Raw genomic sequence first — 22,812 nt, 5'->3', positions numbered from 1 at the left:
GAAGGGAAGAGAAGAGAGACAGGCAGCCTCGATGTAAAAAACATATTATCTTTCTTTTTCTGAACAGCTCTGTACCTCAGGGATTTGACACAGGAACTTGAAATTTGGCAAGGATCTAGCCCTGAGGTCTGAGAAATGCCTTTCTCTGCTGTTTAAAAAAAAAAAAATTGGCAGCATTATGAGCTATAATGTATCACCACCTTTTGGTGTCCAAGGAAGAATTTGCAGGATATTTTGTTACTGTCTCTCCATCATGCTTTTCTGCCTGTCATGCACCCTTGCAGGCTGCTTTAAACCACCTGTATTTAATGAATCCTCCTCCGCTGCCTGTCTAGGTTATTATTTTGGTAGGAATGCAGTGTTTGAACTACTGCTGCTTCTGGTCCCACAAATATCTCTGGCCAAGCAGGAGCTGCAGGAGCGTTGGGAGCCGGTGAGCCCTGAGCGCTGGTCCCGCTCGTCTGAAGGGAAGAGAGCTCCAGCCTGCTACCGAGAGGATTTCACATTACTGCGGTGACAGGCAAATATTAACGAAGGCAAATAGCAGCCTCTCTGAAGTCTGGTTTCCAGTGTGACAAGGGCACGTACTGTTAGTCGCGCTCGGTGGAGGAGGGGACGGGAGGGGAGACAGCCTGTGCCGCGCTGTGTCCCCTCTGCGCGGGGGTGCCCGCAGAGCGCGAGCGATGAGTCGAGGAGGAGTGGGGCGACCATCTGCGGGACTGCTGCTGTGGTCTCTGGAAAGGCTGAAAGGTGTCTGGGGACAAGAGCTCCGGGAGCGAAGGGAAGGCCGTGTACTTCCAGCACGAGACTAGGGCCTGGGAAAGCTAAGGTCTCTAGAAATTTTTCAGCTAAAAGAATGCAGATAGGAGTTGAAAGGAACACTTTGTGAAATCGTGCCTGTGCCAGATCATTCCATTTTAAAGAAGGAAATCCCAAGAGAACAAAACCTTTTGTTTTGGCATTTTGAGAAGAAACTTTTTTGATAAACAATTTTTAAAAGGAATAATTTTTTCTGTTCTATTTCTTTTAAAGCCAGTATGGAATAAACATTTGGGGGGCTGAATTAAATGTTTATTCAACCCAAAACATTCTTTTAAATCTTTTCAGGTCAATAATTTCTTTTCTCTTCTTGTCTTTTTTTATTTAACAGCACAGCAAGCAAAACAAAACAGAGCTGTAACTATGCAAAAAATATATCCCTAGCTCTGCTACTGTTTATTGGGTATGATAAGCGTTTGCATAAGTGATCTTAACCGGGTCTGATATTCACTTTCAAGAATAATCACCAGAGATACGTGAGGTTAGAAGTATCAAGCGCTCACAATTTGACTTGAACACTGTGGAGGTCTAAAAATCAAGACCTGCCTATGTGAAGCTGAGCTGCCAAGCTGACGGGCTGATGTAGGAAAGACGTGTTTGTGTGCCTGCGGAGCAGAGCGCGGTGCCGGGTATGTTGAAGGACCTTCTTGGTCAAGGCAGTTATGATGACGTACTTGTGAGATGCGATCAGTAGCGTCCACAGGATCGGGCATAAAGTCCGGTTATGGCTTTATATGTCAAAAGCAGTAGCACAAATTACCATGCTCATTGTAGGGGTACCTGGGAGGCATTTTATAACAGAGAAAGATAAGCGAGGTCATTTAATGGTCACTTCTGGCCTGATATTCTGAACAGTTTATTTTGATGGAAGCTGCTTAGTAACCCATTAAAACCAGTGGGGATGAGAGTTAACCAAGGAAGTGTGGTGGCATGTCCTGTGGCAGACACGGTTGCTGCTGCGCCGGGTCCCTCGTTCTCAGCCTCAGCACGGGTCCAGGTTTGGATTATCTTGCAGCTGCGGGCGGGCAGACAGGGCAGGAGCTTTTGGTGCATGCAGCCCACATTGCAGACTGTAGTGCAGCAGGGCCCTTACCTTCCAGCACAAGTGAAGTCCTCCTGAGATCAGTTTGATATGCATTGCTGCTTTGCTGGATTGGAACCAGACCTTATTTTAAAACTAGAAGAAAATGTGACCATTGCCAGGTTTAAACTGAGCTTTGGTTTTTATTTTGCAGCAGTGAGCGATTGTGCCCTTTGAACTTTGTGACTAATGAGCGACTGAAGAAAGAGGCAGAATAAAAGAAAGCATTTCACCCGTCTCGCTGCATGGCAGCATAGAGTAGGGGCAGCACCGATGAGAGCGGCTTAGCCTGCGCGAGCTCCGTGCAGAACCGTCCTTGACTTTGGATATATCTACTGTGAATAATTAGTTAGGAGGAGGCTAACGAAAGGGTTGACGATCCCACGTTGTCACGGGTTAGCCAGAAGATAAAAGGAAAAGACAAAATAGCGTTTTCTGTGTTAAGGAAGATTGTAGGCAACTTGGAATCGAAGTGATTTTATAAGTTAGAAGCAGTTTCCACTGCCAGTATCTTCTCCTGAGTCACCCTGCTTGTGCGTATTCTTGCAATCACGTTATTTGGTTTTGATTTTTTTTTTTCCTCTTTGCCTGCCTGCTGGATAAAAGTGTCATACAGCAAGCAGGGAAAAACGACTTTTCATAAAGCGCACAACTTGAACACAGAGTGAACACTTTCTGTAATCTCATTTACCCCTTGCTGCATTTGCTGCTTCTTACTGGGGAGGGGAGAAGAGGTAGGTAAAAATTTGTGTGAGAAACACCTTTTTTACATGCATCTCCTGCTTCAGCCCTTTATCTTTTCCTTCTCCAAGCAGGTTTCTCTCTGCATTTAGAAAATGTTTATTTAAAGCTTTATCCAAATCTGATATAGAGGGAACTATGAGTGTTGAATTTCACTCTGGAGAATAAATCTCTGTTAAAATAACAGTTAGTTAATTGGGATTATTAACGGTTTATGTTCCATTTGTGAAGAGCAGCTTCCTGAGCAATTGCCTGTTCTAAGATACGATTTAAGGTCCTGAACCTTCAAAAATGTATGCTTGCATTTAAATTTTTTTATCGCTGGGATATGGTCCATTTTGTGGGTTCATTTTGCTGGGAATGTAGCCCATATGAAAAACTGAGGTAAAATCCCAAAAGGGGATTACAATAATGAGTAAGTCTTGGCAGGTTAAAAGTGGAACTAATTTAAAGTTTTTCTCCAAATTCTTTCACTCAAAAATGCTGCTTTTGACATATTACAAACACCTGAAGCATGCCGGGACAAACCAAATTGCACAATATTATTTCAATATTAACACCAAGGGATAAAAACACAGGGCAGAACAGGAAAAGGAAAGCTTAAACGATATTTAGTCATGATGCAGACCTTATGCGGTTGGCCCTGAAGTATTTCAGGGACAAGCCAAAGCAATCTCTGAACCATTACTGATGATCTGTAAGAGCTCATGGAGGTTGGGGTGGTCCCAGAGGACTGGAGACAGGCAAACGTAATACCTACTCCTAAATGAGGGAGAGAGGCATGAGCAGGAGAGGACAACACGTAGGGGTTTATAGATCAGTCAACCAAATCTTTGTTCCCAGAAAGATACAGGAAGAATTTACTAAAAATGAGTCTGTAAGCACCTAGACAACAACAAAGTTCTAAAAAAAAATTGTAGATTTGTCAAAAACAGATTTTGTGAAGCCAACCTGGTTTGTTTGTTTGTTTGTTTGTTTTTTGCCAGAGTAATTGGCCTAGTGAAATGGGTTAACTGGGATGTTGCAAACCTTACTGAAGTCAAGATACCTGACAAGGGTCCTGCGTGGCATTCCTGTAAGCAGTGTGGGAGAGGTGTCTTAGACGAGCTGACATGTAAGGGTGGCTCATAACCGATTTGATAAACTACTCAACTTTGAGTTTCCGTAATCCCCTGGTAAACGTGTCAAGCAGGGTGCTGCAGATGGAATAATGCCACTAGCAGCAAGGAGAAGGGAACAGAGTTTCTGAAGTTTATGGAGGACAGAAGGCTGGGAGGGGTTGCAAGCATCTTGCTTTGTTAAGATTTTAGCGAATGCTGTTGTAGCTCTTCATAGCTCTGTGTTGACATAAACATAGGTTTTTGAAATTACAACATCCTCTTAAAAAAAAAATCTTAGTGTAGTCAGAAGAGTGTAAATGAAGCTTTCTTTTTCTGAAACCTGCTTGCATCAAAGAAACGTGTTGCTCAGTTGGCAAATGGTAGAGGGGTAGGATAATCTGCATATGCACAGTGAGCCAAACTTAACCACAGCAAATCAAAATAGAGAGGTGTTGTAGAAATGTAACTTAATTAAAAAAAAAAGAAAAACCCAGAAAAACTTATCTTGAGCTTGCTTTGAACTGCATGCCGGGTCAAATGATGCTTTTGCTTAGAGGCTGTGCCACGTCAGCATTGACCCTCAGCAAGCTCCTACCCCCTCAGGCTGCCCTGGGCATAGATCCGACATTGTGCAGCATGGATGCGGCATTGCAAAGTGCCTCGGTCGCTTTTCAAGCTGCAACTTAAGTCAGCAGAAGTAGCCCTCAAGTAGCTTTTGAAAACTGGCATTTCTGGCGTTCCTGAAATTTTACTCAAGATTGCAGAAGGGTTAGGTAATACCACCTAGCTCTTCCCCAGGAGAATTACTCAACACTTAGTCTTGGCAAGTGTGTCTCTTTTGTGAAGAGTCATCTGGCCCCCCGGAGAAGCAGTATGGTTAATAACACTCTACCTCTCATCCCGCAGGACAGTGAGACAAATGGATCCATTTAGTTTTGCTTCACGGTTCTCTTGCTGCCAAGATAAATGAGATGGCTTGCAATATGTACTTTTATATACATTGAAATAAATATCTTTTACACTTGCGCACGGTTGTGCAGACTGCCAGCACTAACTTGTGGGAGAGGGGATCTTTCAAGTCCAGTGCTATTAAATAATTGTCATTCTGGGGTGATGATAACCTGGGATTTATGGAGCGTTGTCAGTGTCCTCATGCTGTGTAACCTTATCCTTGGCGTAAAGAGCCGATCGCGTCAGGCTGTGCGTTTGGATGTAGGCACAGAATTAGTGCAGATAAATTCGGAGGGTCACTATTTAAAAACACTGGAGGAGGATTATTTTGAAAAAAAGTGGGGTGTGCCACATACTTTCAAAACCAGAGTTTATAGAACAGCACTGTGTGGCAGCTATGGATGAACAATTTCTTTTTCCCTAAACAAAATGCAAAGCTAAGAATTACTCATTTCCCTCCTATCTCCAGCCTCTGCCATCCACATAATCAAAAATAACGAATCATGTTACCATACTGTGGAAAATAGTATTTCTTTCCCCATTCTCATTTCTCGTATCTGCCTTTTTTTCCTCTGCACTGCTGCTCTTTGCCTCTGAGACTGTCATGAACAAAACTAGCTTTCTGTTTTTAACCCGTTAAAAGCTGTTCCCTTTACAAACCCTCTGAAACAGCCCGCTGTGGTTGCCACTAAGTATTCCTCTTGAAGTTGAACTTCGGAAGCAGATGATGTCCCACTGCCTAAAAAATGCCATATCTTAGGGATTTCTGGTATGAGAAATCAGTGTGTGATTTTTATTTCAAGAAGAAAACTATTACAGAGTTTATAACCCTCTGCGGTAGTTTCTGCGTCATTTGCAACGCACAGATTGTGGCCCCTGTGGGATAAAATTCACTCCAGTCTGTGCTATTTAAGAATATATTTATTCTCTGAGTTTATTTAGGCCTCAATTTTATTTGGCACACCTTCTTATTAGAAGCTGACAAGGTTCTTCTAACAGAAAATACAGGATTTTGTTTGGCTTCTGCTTACTATTTCAGTCTTAATGCATTTTTCTGGTACAGTTCACTAAATCAATCACGTCCCCATTAATGCCTGGAGCCATGAAAACTGATTTTAGTTAATTGCCATGTGCCAGCAATCAGCTTTTATTGGTCTGGGGTTGGTCTTCAATTGGCAAGTGACATTTGGGGAGCAAGGCAGAAAGGATAGTCATCTTCTGTCTGTCGGAGTGCCTTAAACTGGCATTGGTTTGCCTGTTTTCGGACTGGGGAGAGAAGCTCCCCTGCACTTGCATGTACGCACTTAGCGCAGTAGAAAAACACTCTTAACTTGCCTTTTCACAACCTCTGGTATAAACAAACGTGACTGAGTTGATAGCCAAGGGGTCGGATTGGGGGGGAGTCTGTGGTGGGAGGGACTGGTGCCCACAGGGTGGTTGAGAGAAGTTGTCATAGCTCCAACAAAGCAGTCCAAAGGCAAGAATGCAGAAATGGGTTAGGACAGCTGATCTCAGCGTTGTGCCAGGCTAAAGGCTTCTGAAGAAAGGGAAAAGTTACTCAGTTTATGCCATCCTGAGTTTTACTCCTTTCACTGCATTGCCATGAATGAAAAACAAATTTCAGACTGTAGTAACTGAATTGGATTTTGCCTTTCCTACCTTAGCTTTGAGCGTCTCTTCTTGGAATGGGTGAACTGGTTTCAGGAGACGAGCCGTGGCAGGTTGAACCCCTAAGGACTGAATTACTTGTAGCCGTAGTGTGTAGTAGAATAGAGATTAGTTATTTAAATTGAACTAATTACGCTGTCTCTTCTTTGCTACAGGTGGTGGATGTGGACTTTAAAACAGTGTGTCTCAACATTTCATCCTCAACTATCTGTTTTTAATCTGATTGCACTACAAAAGAAAAGCTGCTAATGGGATAAATGTTGAGACGTTGCAAGAACTGACTTGAAGTACCAAAAGCCATTACTATAAATCAAGAAGAGCTCGAAGCTAAGTCTGTATCCGATTAGTCAGTATCATTTTCAAACAACAGGCATGGCAAGTAAACGAAAATCAACCACACCTTGCATGGTCCTAGCCAACGAGCAGGATCCGGATCTAGAAATGGTATCGGACTTGGAGGGAGGACCACCTGTACTCACGCCGGTAGAGAACCCCACAGCAGAAAGCATAACGAGTGATGAGGATGTCCACGAGTATGTGGATTCAGACAATCAGAAAAATTTAAAAGTAGAAGGTGGTTATGAATGTAAATACTGTACTTTTCAAACTCCAGATCTCAATATGTTTACTTTCCATGTGGATTCAGAACATCCCAATGTAGTATTAAATTCATCCTACGTTTGTGTAGAATGCAATTTTCTTACCAAAAGATACGATGCTCTCTCAGAGCATAATTTGAAGTACCATCCTGGAGAGGAGAATTTTAAATTGACCATGGTGAAACGTAATAATCAGACAATCTTTGAGCAAACAGTAAATGATCTCACTTTTGATGGGAGTTTTGTTAGAGAAGAAAATGCTGAACAGGCTGACCCTTCTGAGATCCCCTCATCAGGGATCTCAATTAGCAAAACTCCTATTATGAAAATGATGAAAAACAAAACAGAGACTAAGCGCATTGCTGTTTTCCACAATGTAGTTGATGACATTCCTGGTGAAGAAAAGGGAACTGAAAATGAGCCAAACTCTGATGAAGTAGTAGAAAACCCGCCATCGGCAGTTTCTGAGTCAAAAGCGAGCCATTCGGTTGTTTGCAGTGCAGCAGATGTAGCTAGCGCAGTAGTGACTCCAGCACCGTTGATTCAGCCCGGGGTGGCACAGGTTATAACAGCTGTTACAGCTCCGCAGAATCCAAACCTGATTCCAAAAGTCTTAATACCTGTAAATAGCATTCCAGCCTATAACACTGCTTTGGATAACAATCCTCTTTTGCTTAACACCTACAACAAATTCCCTTACCCAACCATGTCAGAAATCACTGTTCTTTCCACTCAAGCTAAGTACACAGAGGAACAGATTAAAATATGGTTTTCTGCCCAGCGTCTGAAACATGGTGTGAGCTGGACACCAGAGGAAGTGGAGGAAGCAAGGAGGAAACAATTTAATGGCACGGTGCATACTGTGCCACAGACAATTACCGTTATTCCAGCACACATTTCCGCTGCTAGCAATGGTTTGCCCTCCATTTTGCAGACCTGCCAAATAGTTGGTCAGCCAGGACTTGTTCTCACTCAAGTTGCAGGTGCAAATACACTACCAGTAACAGCCCCAATAGCTTTGACTGTAGCGGGAGTCCCAAACCAAACGCAGTTGCAGAAGAGTCAAATTCATACTGCTCAGCCTATTGCAGAAACCAAGCAAGTAGCTGCCGTTCCAGCCCCTCAGTCTATCAAAAATGAAGCCACGCTAGTGAATCCTGACTCTTTCAGCATCCGAGCAAAAAAAACAAAGGAACAACTGGCAGAATTAAAAGTCAGCTACCTTAAAAATCAGTTTCCTCAAGATTCAGAAATTATTAGGCTTATGAAAATAACAGGCCTGACTAAAGGAGAGATCAAAAAGTGGTTTAGTGATACACGCTACAATCAAAGAAACTCGAAGAATAATCACGGGATTCATTTCAACAGTGATTCATGTGCCACCATTGTTATTGATTCAAGTGATGAAATGAATGAGTCTCCAACAGGAGTCACTCCACAGAGCAAGTCATCATGGAGTGCTTTTCCTGACTTCACCCCACAGAAGTTCAAAGAAAAGACGGATGAGCAGCTGCAAGTCCTCCAAGCAAGTTTTCTTAATAACCCTGTCCTAACAGATGAAGAAATGAATAGGTTAAGAGCCCAAACCAAACTCACCAGGAGAGAGATTGATGCCTGGTTTACAGAAAGAAGGAAATCAGATGTCTTAAAGGAAGAGGGAGCTGACCTGAATGACAGCAATGCCAGCAGCTCAAAAGAGGAGGCTGGAGAAACATCTGTGGGAGATGGAGCAGAGCCAAAATCAGGGGGTTCCTCTTCAAGCAAAATAGGCAAAAAATCACCAGAGCAGTTGCACATGCTGAAAAGTTCCTTTGTCCGTACTCAGTGGCCATCTCCACAAGAATACAACAAGCTGGCAGAAGAAACTGGGCTCCCAAGATCAGAAATTGTGAGCTGGTTTGGAGATACTCGCTATGCCTGGAAAAATGGTGGATTGAAGTGGTATTATTACTACCAGAGTGCCAATGCAAACAGTCTGAATGGACAAGGCTTTGCGAGGAAGAGAGGGAGAGGAAGACCAAAAGGGAGGGGGAGAGGAAGACCTCGGGGGAGGCCTCGGGGAAGCAAGAGGTTAAATAGCTGGGACAGAGGTGTGTCTGTCATAAAATTCAAAACTGGAACAGCAATCCTGAAGGACTACTACATGAAGCACAAATTCCTTAATGAGCAAGACCTTGATGAACTTGTAGCCAAATCTCACATGGGATATGAGCAGGTCAGAGAGTGGTTTGCAGAAAGGCAAAGAAGATTAGAGCTTGGAATAGAACTCTTTGAGGAGGAGGAAGATGAAATGCTAGAAGATCAGGAAGATGAAGAAGAAACAGATGATAGTGATACTTGGGAACCTCCCCGACATGTTAAGCGCAAACTCTCAAAATCAGATTGATGTGCAATTTGGGATTTGGGGGCCAAATACCCATGAATTGGGTTTGACGTTGTAATGAAGAGCCAAACAATTTTTAATGGCCTTCAGTTTTAGCAAGCACTTGCTTAGTATCTTCCTTCAACCTAGGAGAATGTGGGCAAGATGCTACCTGGGCAGGCAACCAATATAGGCTTCCTTGCTACCAGCGATGGACATGCTCAGGCCTAGCCTAGGACATGGGGTTGTAAATCAGCTCCAGTTCAGCTCCTCCTCTTCTACATTACTGATGGGAAGGTTCATCGTTCATGTGACTGCTTCTCAGTATTTAATTGCCTTATGTTGTTTAATTCCAAAAAAACACAGACACATTTTTCCATTGTTGTAGGAGAACATTGCTTGCTCACAAAGGAGGAAAGTACAGAAACCTAAGATGTCTTTTTGCAAACGCCACTTCACCTGAAAGGTTTCAAGGCCTGGGTTTATTTCTTAAGGAAAGAATTCAAAACAAGAGAAGGGGAAAAGTGTGGCAAAGGAATCAATGAACCTAGGGGTGAGGATTGCTTGGTTTAAGAAAATGAGGTGGTATTGGTACCTTTTGTGCATCTTCAAAGTGTTTTGGGTTTACAGAGCTTGTACTGAAATGTTTCTTGTTGATAATTATGAGCTAACTGAATGAGTTTAAAACTAGAAGATGCTTTTCGTTAAACTTAATTGGTGTATCCTACATCAGTTTAATTTAAATGCCTGACAGACTTGATGCAGTTGATAGCAAGATTTGTTTTTAGTTTGCGTGTTCATTCCTTTGTTGGAAAATGGTAGGAAAAGTATGCATATTTCTAGCCAAAAGACATAAGTCCTTGAAATCTTACACTGTATTTTTATGATAAATATGGGGGGAAGGAGGAGAAACTGCCTAAAGCCTGTTCAGAGTTGGTTAGGATTTTGTAAGAATACACAGATAGAGAGATGAAAAGCGTCTTCAGGTGCTAGTAAGGACAGTTTTCAAGCAAGTTTGGCAATGCCCTGATTTTTAGTGCTCAAACAAAATTAAATTATATGGTTTTTGGATGCTTAAGAATGATAAACACTAATATTTAATTGTTCTTACTCAGTAGTAGCCCAATTGAATAATTTGTGTGCAAGTTTAACCTGAATTCATCCTAACAGATTCAGCTCACCGCTATGCTGATTCCTTTTAGGACTGTTGAGTGAACACACTTATTTTTAGAGATGGAGTTTGATCTATTTGAACTGAACTCCAGAAGTAGTTTAATCTGATGGAGGACATCTTCTGCATCTTAAATAAGTGTCTTAAAAAAAAAAAACACTTGGTCCCAAGACTATAAAATAGTAGTAGTGTTTGCGTAGCCAGCTTAAAAGCAGTGGGCCAGATTCACAAAAGTTAGTTTAGGCAGATGAGCAGTGGTTGTCCAAGGAAGAGTAGTGTGTGTTCTTGCTACTGTCTGCCTGCGTTTTTTAGGGACAGGTTACTTTAGATTTAGGTGTCAAAAGCAGGAGTGGAATTGGCGCTGCTGTTGCCAGCATTGTCTGCTTCTATATTGGCACTAGTGGAAAGTATTCTAGCAGTCTCCTCTTGCACATCTGTCAGCATCTTCTGTGTAGGCATCTGCTTCTGTTGACCAATGAGAGGCAGATTAGATTAGAGAAAATGGGTCCTAATCTTTCCGTATTTCCAAGAACCTAATCTAGAATTATTCTTTCTTCCTCACTGTAATAAGCAGCTGTCAAAAGACCAAGACAGCCCTTTCAGTCATGATTTTCTGAAGCAGAGGACTCTGTATTAGATCATCTTTTTCATGCTGTTTATGGGTGAAACCCAGGTCAAAACAAGAAGGGGAAAAATGTCTGACAAAAAATACTGTTAACCTTCCTGAGTGCCGCTCCCCCTCAGGACACATGTAGCTGGCTTTCTGCTCGCCGAGCTGACGGGCTGCCTGAGTTGCGGGAGGATGGTGTATGTGAAAGCCAGGTACTAGGGTGAGCTCTTCTGTCCGTGTAAGATTGCAGGAAAGACTAAAGCAGTGGTTCGTGGTGCATATCACTGGGAGGACAAGCCCATCATCCCTCAGTTTAACTTCAGGGGGAGGGGGAGAAACCCAACTGCTTTGTCACTGTGTTTCGTGGGAGTCCCATGGGTCTGGATGTAAGCAGTTTAAGAGAGAATCTGGCCTTTTCAGCATCGACTGCTAAAAGTGGTTAGGAAGTATTCTCATTTGGCAAGTAATTGTATGGATGAGGCTGTTGCAGATGCTAGGAAAGAAGAAGTCACGTTAGCTTCAAGCTCCGCTGGGAATACGGGGTCAAAATTCAGTGCTTGTTGAGTGGGAAAGGACAAAACAAAGAGGGAAAGAGGTGCTATTTTTAAATTTTCAAAAATATTAAAGCAAATCCCTAAACTTCTTGGAAATATGCCTCTAGCAAGCAAAATCTGGAGTTGCCTTAATTCTTAAGGTGAGCCAGAATTAATTCCCCCCCCCAAAAAAACCCAAATAACCTGTCTAAATAAATTTCCCCTTTTTGTTAGCAGAGACTGCATGTAGCTTAGCATTGAATCTAATCTTCTTTAAAAAGAGGGGGGGGAAAGTAAAGATCTGAGTTAATTATATAATTAAACTGGGAAATTTTCCATTTTGGCAGGGTTCTGTTAAATAACACTCAACTACAGTGGTAGGCCTTAGCACATCTGGTCTGAAAAACACAGGAAGAAGAAACACATTGTTTATCAGACTAAATATAGTTGGATGGAAGTCTACTTTCATTAAAACGATCAGAGGTGATGGTTGATAGTATACTGGATCAGATTTTCAGCTGCTGTAAATACTATAGTTCTGTGTATTCCAGTGGCTATAACAGTATTTACAACCTGTTGAGGGACGTCATCCTTTTGCAGAATACATCATTTACATGAAACTATGTGCCGTGGGTCAGTTCCTGAGGGATGCAGAGTGCCCACATTTCCTTAAGGGTATATGCATATTGTAAGCCTTTAACTAGTGCCAAGGATAAGAAAAATTTTGATAGGTTCACCCCTAAAGATAGCACTTACATGCATTTATTATTGCTCATAATTTGTCTCTTGTTTCTGTTTGCAAAAATGGAGTCCATTAATTACCAGTTTATTGCATGTTTACAACATTTATGTATTTGCACTGTGTACTGGGGGGAGGCAGACTCCTTTCCAGAGGCCTCCTTCATCAGAACTGACAGAAAAAGCATAGAAAGAGCTGTCAGCGTGCTGGTGCTGTGACAGGATGGTCTGTTCTGTCTGTGTGTTGGGACTGTGGCAGGTGGGAACTGAAAGCTACTGGTTGCAGTGGTTTAGCCCAGATTCTTCTCATCTAACCATAGGCCACAGCGTGCCTCATTTAGGTGGCCAAGGCACGCTATATAGTCAACTGTGAGAAACAGAAATGGCCTGGGGGATGGAGGGGTACAGCACGTTCTCATTCTCTACTAATTAGGTAGCGGCAACTTTCTGAACTTAAGCATGTCAGCAAGTGTCTAAATTTGATGAATCTGAGCATCACTGTTCAGATCCATAGTGCATCTCTGCAGCCTGACTTCCTCTTATAGCTTATCTACACTTGGACATTTTTTTTGGAAACCACCTGGAGTGAGCTAGGTTGATGGGAAGAATGGGTCAAGAAAGTACATCTGCTCTGGAATAAGTGTCCATATGGGATTTTGTCAGTTTTCCAGAATATCTGTGCGTAGACAAGCCTGTGGTATGCTTTCTGTATTTGTTTTCTTAAATTGGAGCCAGTTATGAGCCAGGCTTTAATGATTATAATTGAAAGTGAGATGAGGAAACTATTTGGTCTTGCTCAGATGTTACCTCTAGGTTGTCGGGTGGTTCTCGGTCTTCGTTGACAGCACTGCTTTCGAATTTAGCTGTGAACATGAGTTACTCCAGTAGAGTTTCCTTTTTCATGTATTCTTTCTGCCAAGGGTACCTGATCTGATTAGGCTAGTTACTGCTGTCTCTGGAATTCAGCTAATGTGAGAATAAAGATAATCCTGTGCCAGATGGAGAGAGAGAGAGAGAGGGCGGAAAAAGAAAGTGGTATCAGAACGAGGTGAGGCATCCACTGTCACTGTGCCATGGTGCTTGCTGGCATGTTTTGCATTAGCTTCTGAGGGCAATGAAAGAGCACGATTCCATCTGAGTGGTGCTGTCTTCCCATACCAACCTCCTAACGGTCCCCAAATCGGAGTTAGCTGTAAAAAGAAAGTCAGAGCTATCCCTCCTGGAAGGTTTGAATGAACTGATGCTGGCTTGTAAGAAGTGGAAAGGAAGGAAAATGCAGAAGCTCGGAGACTCTGACTTCTGCTTGCCCTGCAGAATTCACTTACCTAAAAATAAGCAAAAAAGTTTTACTCTTGCTGTTCTGACAGAATAAGTAATTTAAGTATGGCAGTCACTAACTTTTAGCACCTAGAAAGCTCTGCTTTTTTGGAAAGCAACGAGAGGAAAGATACCTAGTACCTCATGATTAGAATTTAGTGGATTTTCTCTAATACGCTATAGTAAATCAGGCCATTCAATTTTTGAACTTTGTCCAGGACCATTTTTAAACCTGCTTTTTTACAACGTTATATGCAGTATACTTCCTAGCTGTAAATAAGATTATTGGGAAGGAAGCTCAATGCAGTGTGGACACATAACATGAAATAATTTTTTCAGTGCATGATTTGCTGACTTTGGGCAAAAGCCTGTTTTCTTCCTACTCACCAAGGAACTCTGAGGCAGGCAAAAGCACTTCCTTTTCCTCTACAGATTAGAGAAAGGATTTTTTGGAGCCCATACAAAGTGATTCATAGTCTTATGCAGTCCTGTAGGCCAGGAAGCCCAAAGATGCAGACATTCGCCTCCTCCGTTTTCTTCCGAAATGAGAGCACAGCAGAATCTCTGACAACTAGTTGCTGAGTGCTGAGTAACCAAGCTGTAGTTTAAGGTGGAGAGCATTTTCCCTTTTGCACTTTTAGAGTACTGTGTATTCAGGTTGGATCTCAGTGTTTGCTTCTGTAAATATGACAGTATCAATTTGTGTTCTCCACCTCAGTCCCATATCTGTCTATATTCATATCTCCTGAGGAGAAAAGATAAAGCATTAAGCTTCTGTAATATTAAATATCTGTGCCCTAACCTGAATGCACAAAAATAGAGTGCAATAAAATATAGCTATTTGATTTGATTTAATTTCCTATTTCTTGGGGAATCACTTTGCCTACATTAGATACTAATGGAAGGAGAGTATCAGTGATCAGAGATCATTAAAACTGTTGAGAGTTGTTCAGAATGACTGGGATGATTGTATAAATTAGAAATGGAAAAGACTATTGGGGCTCAGTTCCCTATGAAGACCAGTGCTGGGTCACTCCAGGCTTTTAATATCCTAGGATAAGCCAGTTTAGCAAGTAGCATGACACAAACTTCTTGGGTCAAGTTACTTGAGTTTTGATTATGTATTAAAATGCTGTAGGAAAAGATTTGAAAATGAAATAAGTTGTAAAAGAGGGTGAAAAATCCCCTTAACAGCTATTTATAAACACCCAATAGCTCAAATTTCTTTATCATTTTCTCACTTTCAGAAAAGGGAGATTTTTCAAGCACAGAAGATTTACAGCCAATATTTTCAAAATAATGGCCTGAGCTTTGGGGTTTTTTTCCCCCTGCTGCAGTGAAGAGAATCTGCACTTTTCCAGTGGATACTCATTGCAAAAATGACTTTCACGACATTGTAAAATATAGAGTAATTCAGGATCCTGTAGCACTTTTCATGATTTAAGGTGGGATTCGTCTAATGATACGTCAATGTCTACACCTGAGCAAGACATCATGGGATCCATGTGTAGTGATGAAGAGCTAGTCAGTATAGGTGATGAATGCAGGTCAGCTCGTCCCGAATGCCTGCAGCGGCCCGCTGAGCTGCACCTGAGCTGCAGCGGGCTGGCCCACTGCAGCGCTTGGCCGTCGTGCCCTGCTGGGCGTTCGTCGTGGTTAGCTGGGGGACTGGGGGAGTCACCTCCGCTTCCCGCTCGACGCTTGCTGGGAAGTGTGAGGCCTCCTCTTTGATTTGAGCAGGTGGCACTACGGAGGCAGATAAAGTAATTGATCCTTGGCTGTAATACCGTGGCTTAATATGACTTTTGGTTTCTAAAGCATTATAGAAGTAAGATTTCTATATCAACATTGGACTTCGCATAACTTAGAATGTGTTAAGATACATAATATTTGTGTCCAATTGCTCAAAGTATTTCCTTATGCTTATTCAATACTAGATACCTATCATGAAAGTTTCCCTAAAGAATCTGCTAGAATGACAGAAGAGTTCAAGTTGCCATGTCTTCGTCTGTGATACGAAAAGATGAACCACAAGAGCTTCATTATGAGTTTGACGTGTTCCTCCCCCCTTCAGTTCCAGCTTACAAAAGTGTTCTCAGTTTTGCTCAGTTGATTATCTGCATGTATACTTACAGTTTGTACAGAAATGCACTAAAAATGAGTTGCCCTACCTGGGAAGGCTTTATATTGTATAGAAAATGTGGCACTAGGTACTGCTCTTCATGTGCACAGGAGAGTTAACAGGTGTCGATCTCGTTTACAGAAATGATGGAGCTTTGCAATTTCTATAATATATTGCAATATATTTAAATGTCCTGTTTGACATGTGAAATGAAATTAAGTTAATGCGTCGTTATGTATTTGAAGTATGGGGAGGACGATTCACTAACGACCAGCAAGGTTTTTAGAAGGTGTCCAGTATGTAGCAGTCTGTGTGATCTGTCTGGTGTATGTGATGTTAAAGGAAGCAACACTACTATTCTTGTTTAGAATGAAGAGTTTCTCTTGATCGATGCAATAGCTTACAGTGTCTTTCCTTTGTAGCTGCCCAGTGTGGTGAAGGGGAAGCAATTCTTGAAAAAGTTCAAGATAACTGGTTAACTGTGAATGGGCCTAATCTTTCGTGAAACCAAGAAAATTTTTGGACACACACAGGACTTGAATACTCAAAAGGATTGGAACTTAGTGTTGTGCCAAAGTTAAACTACTGCAGTTGGCAGAAGTTCTGCACTGTAAATAGAAGACTGATTAAAAGACAGCTTGTAAAAAAAAATCAAATTTTAATACAGTACGTTTTTATTCTGATACATGATGGAAACATTCTGTTTTAGACCTTTTTTGAAGAGGCTTCAGTGACCACTAGATTTTGTCCTCCTATATTTTGTTTGGCCTATTACTATATGTTCTAGTAAGATGGGCTTTATTGCCTGTGTTCTTTGATATGTGATTAAGCTTATAGCTTTGAGTGACCAAACATTTTACAGAGTAAAAGTTCTTAGAAACAGTATAACGTAACTGATATTTCTGTGTCTTATTTATCAGGCTCTGCACAAACTTGGAAAGTTGTGCTGGACTTGTACAACTCATACATGGGAACGCAGCATACTTCTTGACATTACAAACCTAAGCCTTTGTGGCAGTACAGATCTTGTCTTTGGATTTTTTTTTTTTTTTTTTTTTTGAGGCAAAGAAATGGATGAATGCTGCTGTAAAATATTGTAACATTGCCATTATTGCTTTCTGTAGCAATTATTGCTTTTGCTTCAACAGATAAAGAAAATAAATCAGAGATAGAAAAAGCTCTAAAAGATGCTGGTAGAAGAAAGCATCCTGTGGGAACTTCTGAAAATAAACTTTGTACCAAAAATTTGAAAACAGAAATAATGGAATAAATCTCTCCTTACTGAGTGTGTGTGTTTTTAAAAGATTGTGTGGGAGGAACCACGGAACACGTTTTGTATGGAAACGTCGTGATTCCGATCTTTTCAAATGTCTGGGTTTTTTTTCCTGTTACACAAAACTGAAGTTCATTGGTTCCTCAGATGTATTAAATTTGGGAGACTGGCTTGATTAAAGAGCCAGCATGAGGTCAGGTTGACGTGTGAGTTATTAAAACTGTTGGTAAATGTTCTGCCATATCAGCAGGCCTGGGACATGCGCATGATTTTTCTGGAGAAGGCAGGGGCGCTTTATTCTCACATTCAAAATACTGGGCTGGGGGCAGAGGGGCAATTAGGAAGACCTCCCTGAAGCCCTCGTCAGCTGAACATCACACGTTGTGGCTGTGGGGCTGCTTTTAAAATGTGCCTTTTCTCCAGCGAGGAGCGGTCTGAGACGAGCGCTTTCTGCCAGAGCTCTGCATCTCTCCGGCCGGCCCTCGGGCAAGCGGGACTCGCCGTCGCTCAGGGAAGCTCCCGGCCGGGTGCAGCAGCGTCGCTGCCCCGCTGCAGCTCCTAGGATGTAGCTCAGCCCACCGGCTTCCCCTCGCTTTGCTGGAGGCCCCAGCGTCATGCTGCAGGCCTATCCCTGGGTGAGAAAAAGAAGTTTAAGCTGATACAACTCTGTATATGCTTTTGCTTAGGTCAGTCCAAAAAAAAATGACATCCCTAACAGAAGCAGTGACCTATGCGCAAGGGTATAGACAAGCACCAGTGGTCAGTACAGCTTGATCTTTATCCAAATAGTTTTACTCAGTTCAGTGAAGAAAAGAGAAAAAAAAGATGTTTACTCAAGGATCTGCCAGCTAATGAGGGAGTTGCTGAAAAGCCCTGGATTATGCATTTTTAAACAGTTACCTTTTTTATTTAGTGCTTTATTAGTGATTCTGGAATGCTGCAATTTAGCCGATATTTTCACAAGAGACCAACTGGCTTTGTGGGTTGTTTCCCCTCTCCCAGTCTTCTCTTCGCAGCCCCTTCCATCTTCCCTTTTTTTTCCTACTATAATCAAATGGCATTTTTAATAATTTAAAATACTAAGCCACTTTGTGCACTGCCTTATTTTTCTTTTTTACACCATACAGTGATTTCTAGAATGATGTTAAATTGCTCCCTGTGGGGATTGCTTTGCTTTGAAACACTGCTGGTGGTGGTCTCCAGTCTGTTTGACAGTGGTTTCTAACATGTTTGGTTGTTAAATGACTTGTTGCACTTCAAATCTTGTAAAATGAAACCTTTGAATATATTTATATGTTTCACTTTTGAATATATTTATATGTTTCTACTGCAATAATGTTGAACTGTTAGTATTGTGAATAATTCCCATGTGTGTTTCCTTACAGGCTCAGTGCTGAGCCAATGTTTATTATTTTAAAATATTTATTTGGTAGACGAAAAAAAAAGAGACAGAAAAATGGAGAGAAATTGTTTGTCTCACCTACTTGATTTGTGTCTTTGGGTGAAAATAAAGGTCAGTGTTTGGCAGTAATTCTTTTTTTAGTGATTTTCAGTTTTCCTAAATGAAATCCAAACAGCAAGAAACAGAATTACAGCGAAACCTGTCTCAAGGGACTAATGTGGAAGAGGCCCCACAACAAGAGCCTCCAACAGTGATGTGTCCTGCACCAGTGGAGATGATACAAATCCCAGTGCAATTGTAGCTGCTCCCGATGCTGCCGTTCCTTTCAGGCAGCTGGGCAGCGCGTCCAGATGCAGTGCAGCTGCAGGGAGCCCTGCGCAAGCGCAGCGCCCAGCACCCGCACAGCGCAGAAGCAGACGCCCACTCTCGTCTAGTGATGGAAGTGGCTGGCCATTTTTCTTGCTGACAGCACAGTGGTAAAAACTGTATTTGCTAATGTATGTTTTCACGGTGTTGTTCTCCCACAATTGCTCCCTTCCCCAAATTACTGGAAGCGAAACTAATGTAGAGCAAAGTCCACTCTTGATTCCTGCATTTTGTTTGCGTTTGTTCATTCAGCGGTGCGTTCCCCCTGCTTTGCCTCACCCGTTGTGCAGCCACTGATACTCGTATGAGGCAAGTATGAAGCCGTACAAGCTGCATTTAATAGCAATTTCCACTGGTCCTTTCCAACAGGGCAGAAGCTGCCTGGGAATCAAGGCACTGGAGAATCAAAAAAAAGAAGTTTGTTTCCCTTGTAGAGGCAGTCTCCCGTCAGCCTCCATATGGAAAAAGACTGCGACGGGAGAAGACCACAGGTTGTGAGGGTCATTCCAGGGCAGTCCTGGGGCCCTGGATATATTTCTCCAATATAGCTTTTCCTCCCCCCCCCCCCCCCCCCCCCCCAATTGTTTGGATTCGTTCCTCCCTGTTCCTGCAAGACAGCAATACTGTAGGAAGGCAGCTCAGCGCCATCGCTGCTCTTACAGTAGAGGTTCACAGCAGCCAAATCCGTCTGCTTAAATGATGTCCTAGAGGAGCTGCTGCTCAGTACTACTTAGTCCTGCCAGGTCCTGGCAACTTTACAGTAGTAAAGTTTTAACCTAGAGGGGTAACCTGTGCTCTCCCCAGCCGGGTTGCATTACCAGCAACAGTTAAGCAGCCAGCCTGAGGCAGGGGAAGGCAGTGAGTGTTCTGAGACCAACTGACAAAACTGAAAAAGGGGGCAGAGAAGGAGGCACACGAACTCTTTGCTGCAGCTGACAGCAAGACCATTTTTCCCCAGTTAGAGCAGTAGATATAATACAAGATACTGCGCTTTGCGATAACTGTCATGTCAAACACAGCCAGTCACCACAAAGCTGCAGCTTTAGTGCTTGTAATAAGTGGTGAGTGACGTGGTTCAGGTACGTCGTATCAGTACTGAAAAGGTGCAGACTTGCAAATAAAGAGCCCTGCTTTGAGGTTCTCTTAGGCACCGGATCGCCTTACTCTTTCTTTCTTTCCAAAAAGCTTTTTTCTCTTTTCAGCCACATTCTCGTGCACCCAAGGGTGCACCCGTTGTGCTCACCGTTTACATTACTAGACAGCAAATAGTTGCAAAACCCATTAATAGCTGAACACATCTGTATTTAGTGCACCCTTTTGGCAATAATGGCTTTATTGGTTTCTGTGAGGCCGAGGGGGGAGGATTATGGCCCAGTTATCATGGATTATGAGGGGTTTGATAGGCTGCACTGTTTGATGGTGGACAGGCAAATGTACTGTCTTTTGGGGAATGTGTCCTCCTGTCTGTCCTAAGGAATTCCTGAAAAGCTTTTGGCTTCTGTTAACAGCATGAAGTTCTTACTCTCTGATTCATATGATGCTCTACCCACACCTCCCCATTCTTTATTTTTGTCTTTTTTTTTTTTTTTTTTTTGTATCTTTTTAGACCTGTGGGATGTCTTGAAAATGTACAAAGAAGCCGAGTTCTGCAGTTTGACTCTCTCCCATGGTGATGCCCTGCCTGCCAGATTCAGTGCTAATGCAGGCCGAGTGGAGCAGCGCTGCTACTCCGACTGTCTTCACCTTATCAGTCAGCTCTTCCTGTAGGATTGGCTTGATGTTGTTCTGCTCAACTGCTGGCCTCCACACTCATTTTAATACTGCCTGGTTTCAATTTATTCTCTTTTTTTCTTAGTGTGTGGTAGTGCTGCAGCACTTTTGTTTTTCCCTTTAGGAGTAAGGAGCTATTTCAGTTCCTGTATTTGCCTTTGCTCAGTACTGGGTTTACCTTCCTTAAGGTAAGATCTGGATTTAGCCAATCTAGCTGCTGCTTTGTCACATATGGCTGAATTGGCTTCTCAACTAGCTTAAGATGGAGGGAAGTTCATTCCGCTTCTACCAGCACCTTGTACTGAGTTTGAGACAAGTTTTGTTCTCCTGAAGCTGTGATCTGCGGGTTCTGGGAGCTTTGGCCCAGGTGTCAGTCTTGCCACCCTCCGTGTGACCACTTCTTGTTCAAGGACGATTGCTCTTGAGCTCTGCACTTACATCTAAGACTAGCATAGCAAGATCTGCTAGAGCTCATCTGTGAGAGCTTTAACGGCACAGTTTTGTCGGTTGGATCAGTTCCACTTGTCTTTGCTGTTTGCAATGGTCATAGCCCGTGTGCCCCAGCCATGAAATGTTACTTGTATTCCCCTCCCACGTTACGGTCATGGAGAGCATCCTCTTATGCCTGCCACCATACAAAGAGGATGAAAGATGGTCTCTGCTGCAAAGAACTTGCAATCTAAATAAAAGGCGAGAGACAGTAAGTAGATACACGGAGACAGCAAGACAATGTCTGCAAATAAACAGCTGCGTCTCTCTTTTCATGAACATTTTTAGGGAAGAGCCTGTGTTTTGATTGTCAAAAAATAAAACTAATCTTCCCTTAAGGTATGAATATTTCACAATGTCTGGAAGAATCCAGTTAATGGCTTTGGGAACCACCCATGCTTTGAGGAACTCTCCCCATGGGCCTCACTGCTCTCTTCGCCGCAGGCAACGCTCTTGCTTTGAGGGGGGAACTAGGCTCTCTTTTGCTTTCTTCCAAGGGCAGCCCCTTTCCAGCATATTTTAATAAAACTATAAGCCATGTGAGAGCTGGATTGTTCCTTTGCCGACGTGTGGGTAGTGCCTACCCAAACAGGGCCCTAGTTGTTGATTGAGGTTTCTACTTTCTACTGCGTGTGTTTGATTGTTGCTGAAACCTTTGCTGTGTGTGTTCCCTTCCTCGCATTAAGGGTGCCTGGGCTGTGGTGAAGACCCATAGAGGCTATCACAATACAAATAACATCAGTAATTAAAGAACCGCTGGGGGAGAGTTCCTCTGAATTAATTTTGCCTCAGAGTAGATTGGAAGGCTGGGAGAAGAAGGGTTGTTGGGATTTACACGGGCTCTGTCTGCCACACTGTGTTTTCGCTCCCTGGCCCAGGGGTGCATGAGATGTGGCAGCATAACAAATTACTACCTATCATTTGAGTTGTCTTTATCGTCCAGGCTTTTGCTGTGCTCACCCTGACTGCACAGTGAAACACGCTGGCTTAAGCCCCATTCACCGGGTTTGGAGCTGGGTCACAGCCCCGCGCAGCAGTACTAGCCATGCGCATGTGAACAGTTACAATAGCTTTGCTGATGCACAGGAACTCGTTAAGCAGCTGCAACTTACTGGAGCCCGTTTGTTTTATTAGTCTGATTTTCATATGCTGAGCTGGTGTTTTAGGCTGGCAGTGAAGTAAGACCTCGGCTGCCTTTAGGGGAAGATTCTTCCATGGCTTGTTTTTATCCCTGAAGGCACATCTACACGGAGCAGCTGCAGCAGTGCAGGCTCTCAAAGGGCTCAGCTATTCCCCAGCCCCTCGAAGGTGTCTTTTCCAGAGACGTTGCTCTCTCCTGCATGGAGCCAAGGCTAACAGCACCACTGCAAATCATGCTGTACAAACTCAGGCAAACAGCTTTGCTTAAGCACAGTGGGAGCTCGTATTCTGGCAGCTGCACTGATGACTTGGGTCTTAGGGGAGAAATGGAGCTAATCTCCAGTGCTGACAAGGCACAGGAATTTCCTGAAGTTGCACTTTTGTATTTCTATAGCTAGTATACGAGGAGCCTTTTAAATGTCTGAGGGGAGGTGGGGGAAGGGGAGAAGCAGGGAAAGAAGGAAGAAGAGAAGCAATCTTCTGCCTGTGACTTATGACTCAAGCCCTGCAGTCAGCTGCTGGGCCCCCCGTGCAGTGCTCAGGAATCGCTTCTCTCTTAT

General features: G+C 42.9%; 1 protein-coding gene across 6 annotated transcripts in view; it reads left to right on the top strand.

Annotated features, from left to right (window-relative positions):
- Positions 1-17,098, top strand: part of ZHX1 (zinc fingers and homeoboxes 1) — a 28,544-nt gene extending 11,446 nt beyond the window's left edge. For 4 of the 6 annotated variants that reach the window (XM_064507844.1, XM_064507845.1, XM_026110090.2 and 1 more), the window contains one exon: positions 6,516-17,098. In XM_064507844.1, coding sequence (XP_064363914.1) covers positions 6,733-9,345 — 2,613 coding nt within the window. In that variant the 5' untranslated portion in view covers positions 6,516-6,732 and the 3' untranslated portion in view covers positions 9,346-17,098. The remainder of the gene's footprint in view (positions 1-6,515) is intronic. The other 2 variants (XR_010388047.1, XR_010388046.1) reach the window with 2 other exon arrangements.
- The last annotated feature ends 5,714 nt before the right edge of the window (positions 17,099-22,812 follow it).

The sequence above is a fragment of the Dromaius novaehollandiae genome, chromosome 2, assembly GCF_036370855.1.
Source record: "Dromaius novaehollandiae isolate bDroNov1 chromosome 2, bDroNov1.hap1, whole genome shotgun sequence".
In the NCBI taxonomy this organism is placed as follows: domain Eukaryota; kingdom Metazoa; phylum Chordata; class Aves; order Casuariiformes; family Dromaiidae; genus Dromaius; species Dromaius novaehollandiae.
The sequence above is the reverse complement of the archived record's forward strand: the minus strand, read 5'-3'. Positions and strand labels throughout refer to the sequence as shown.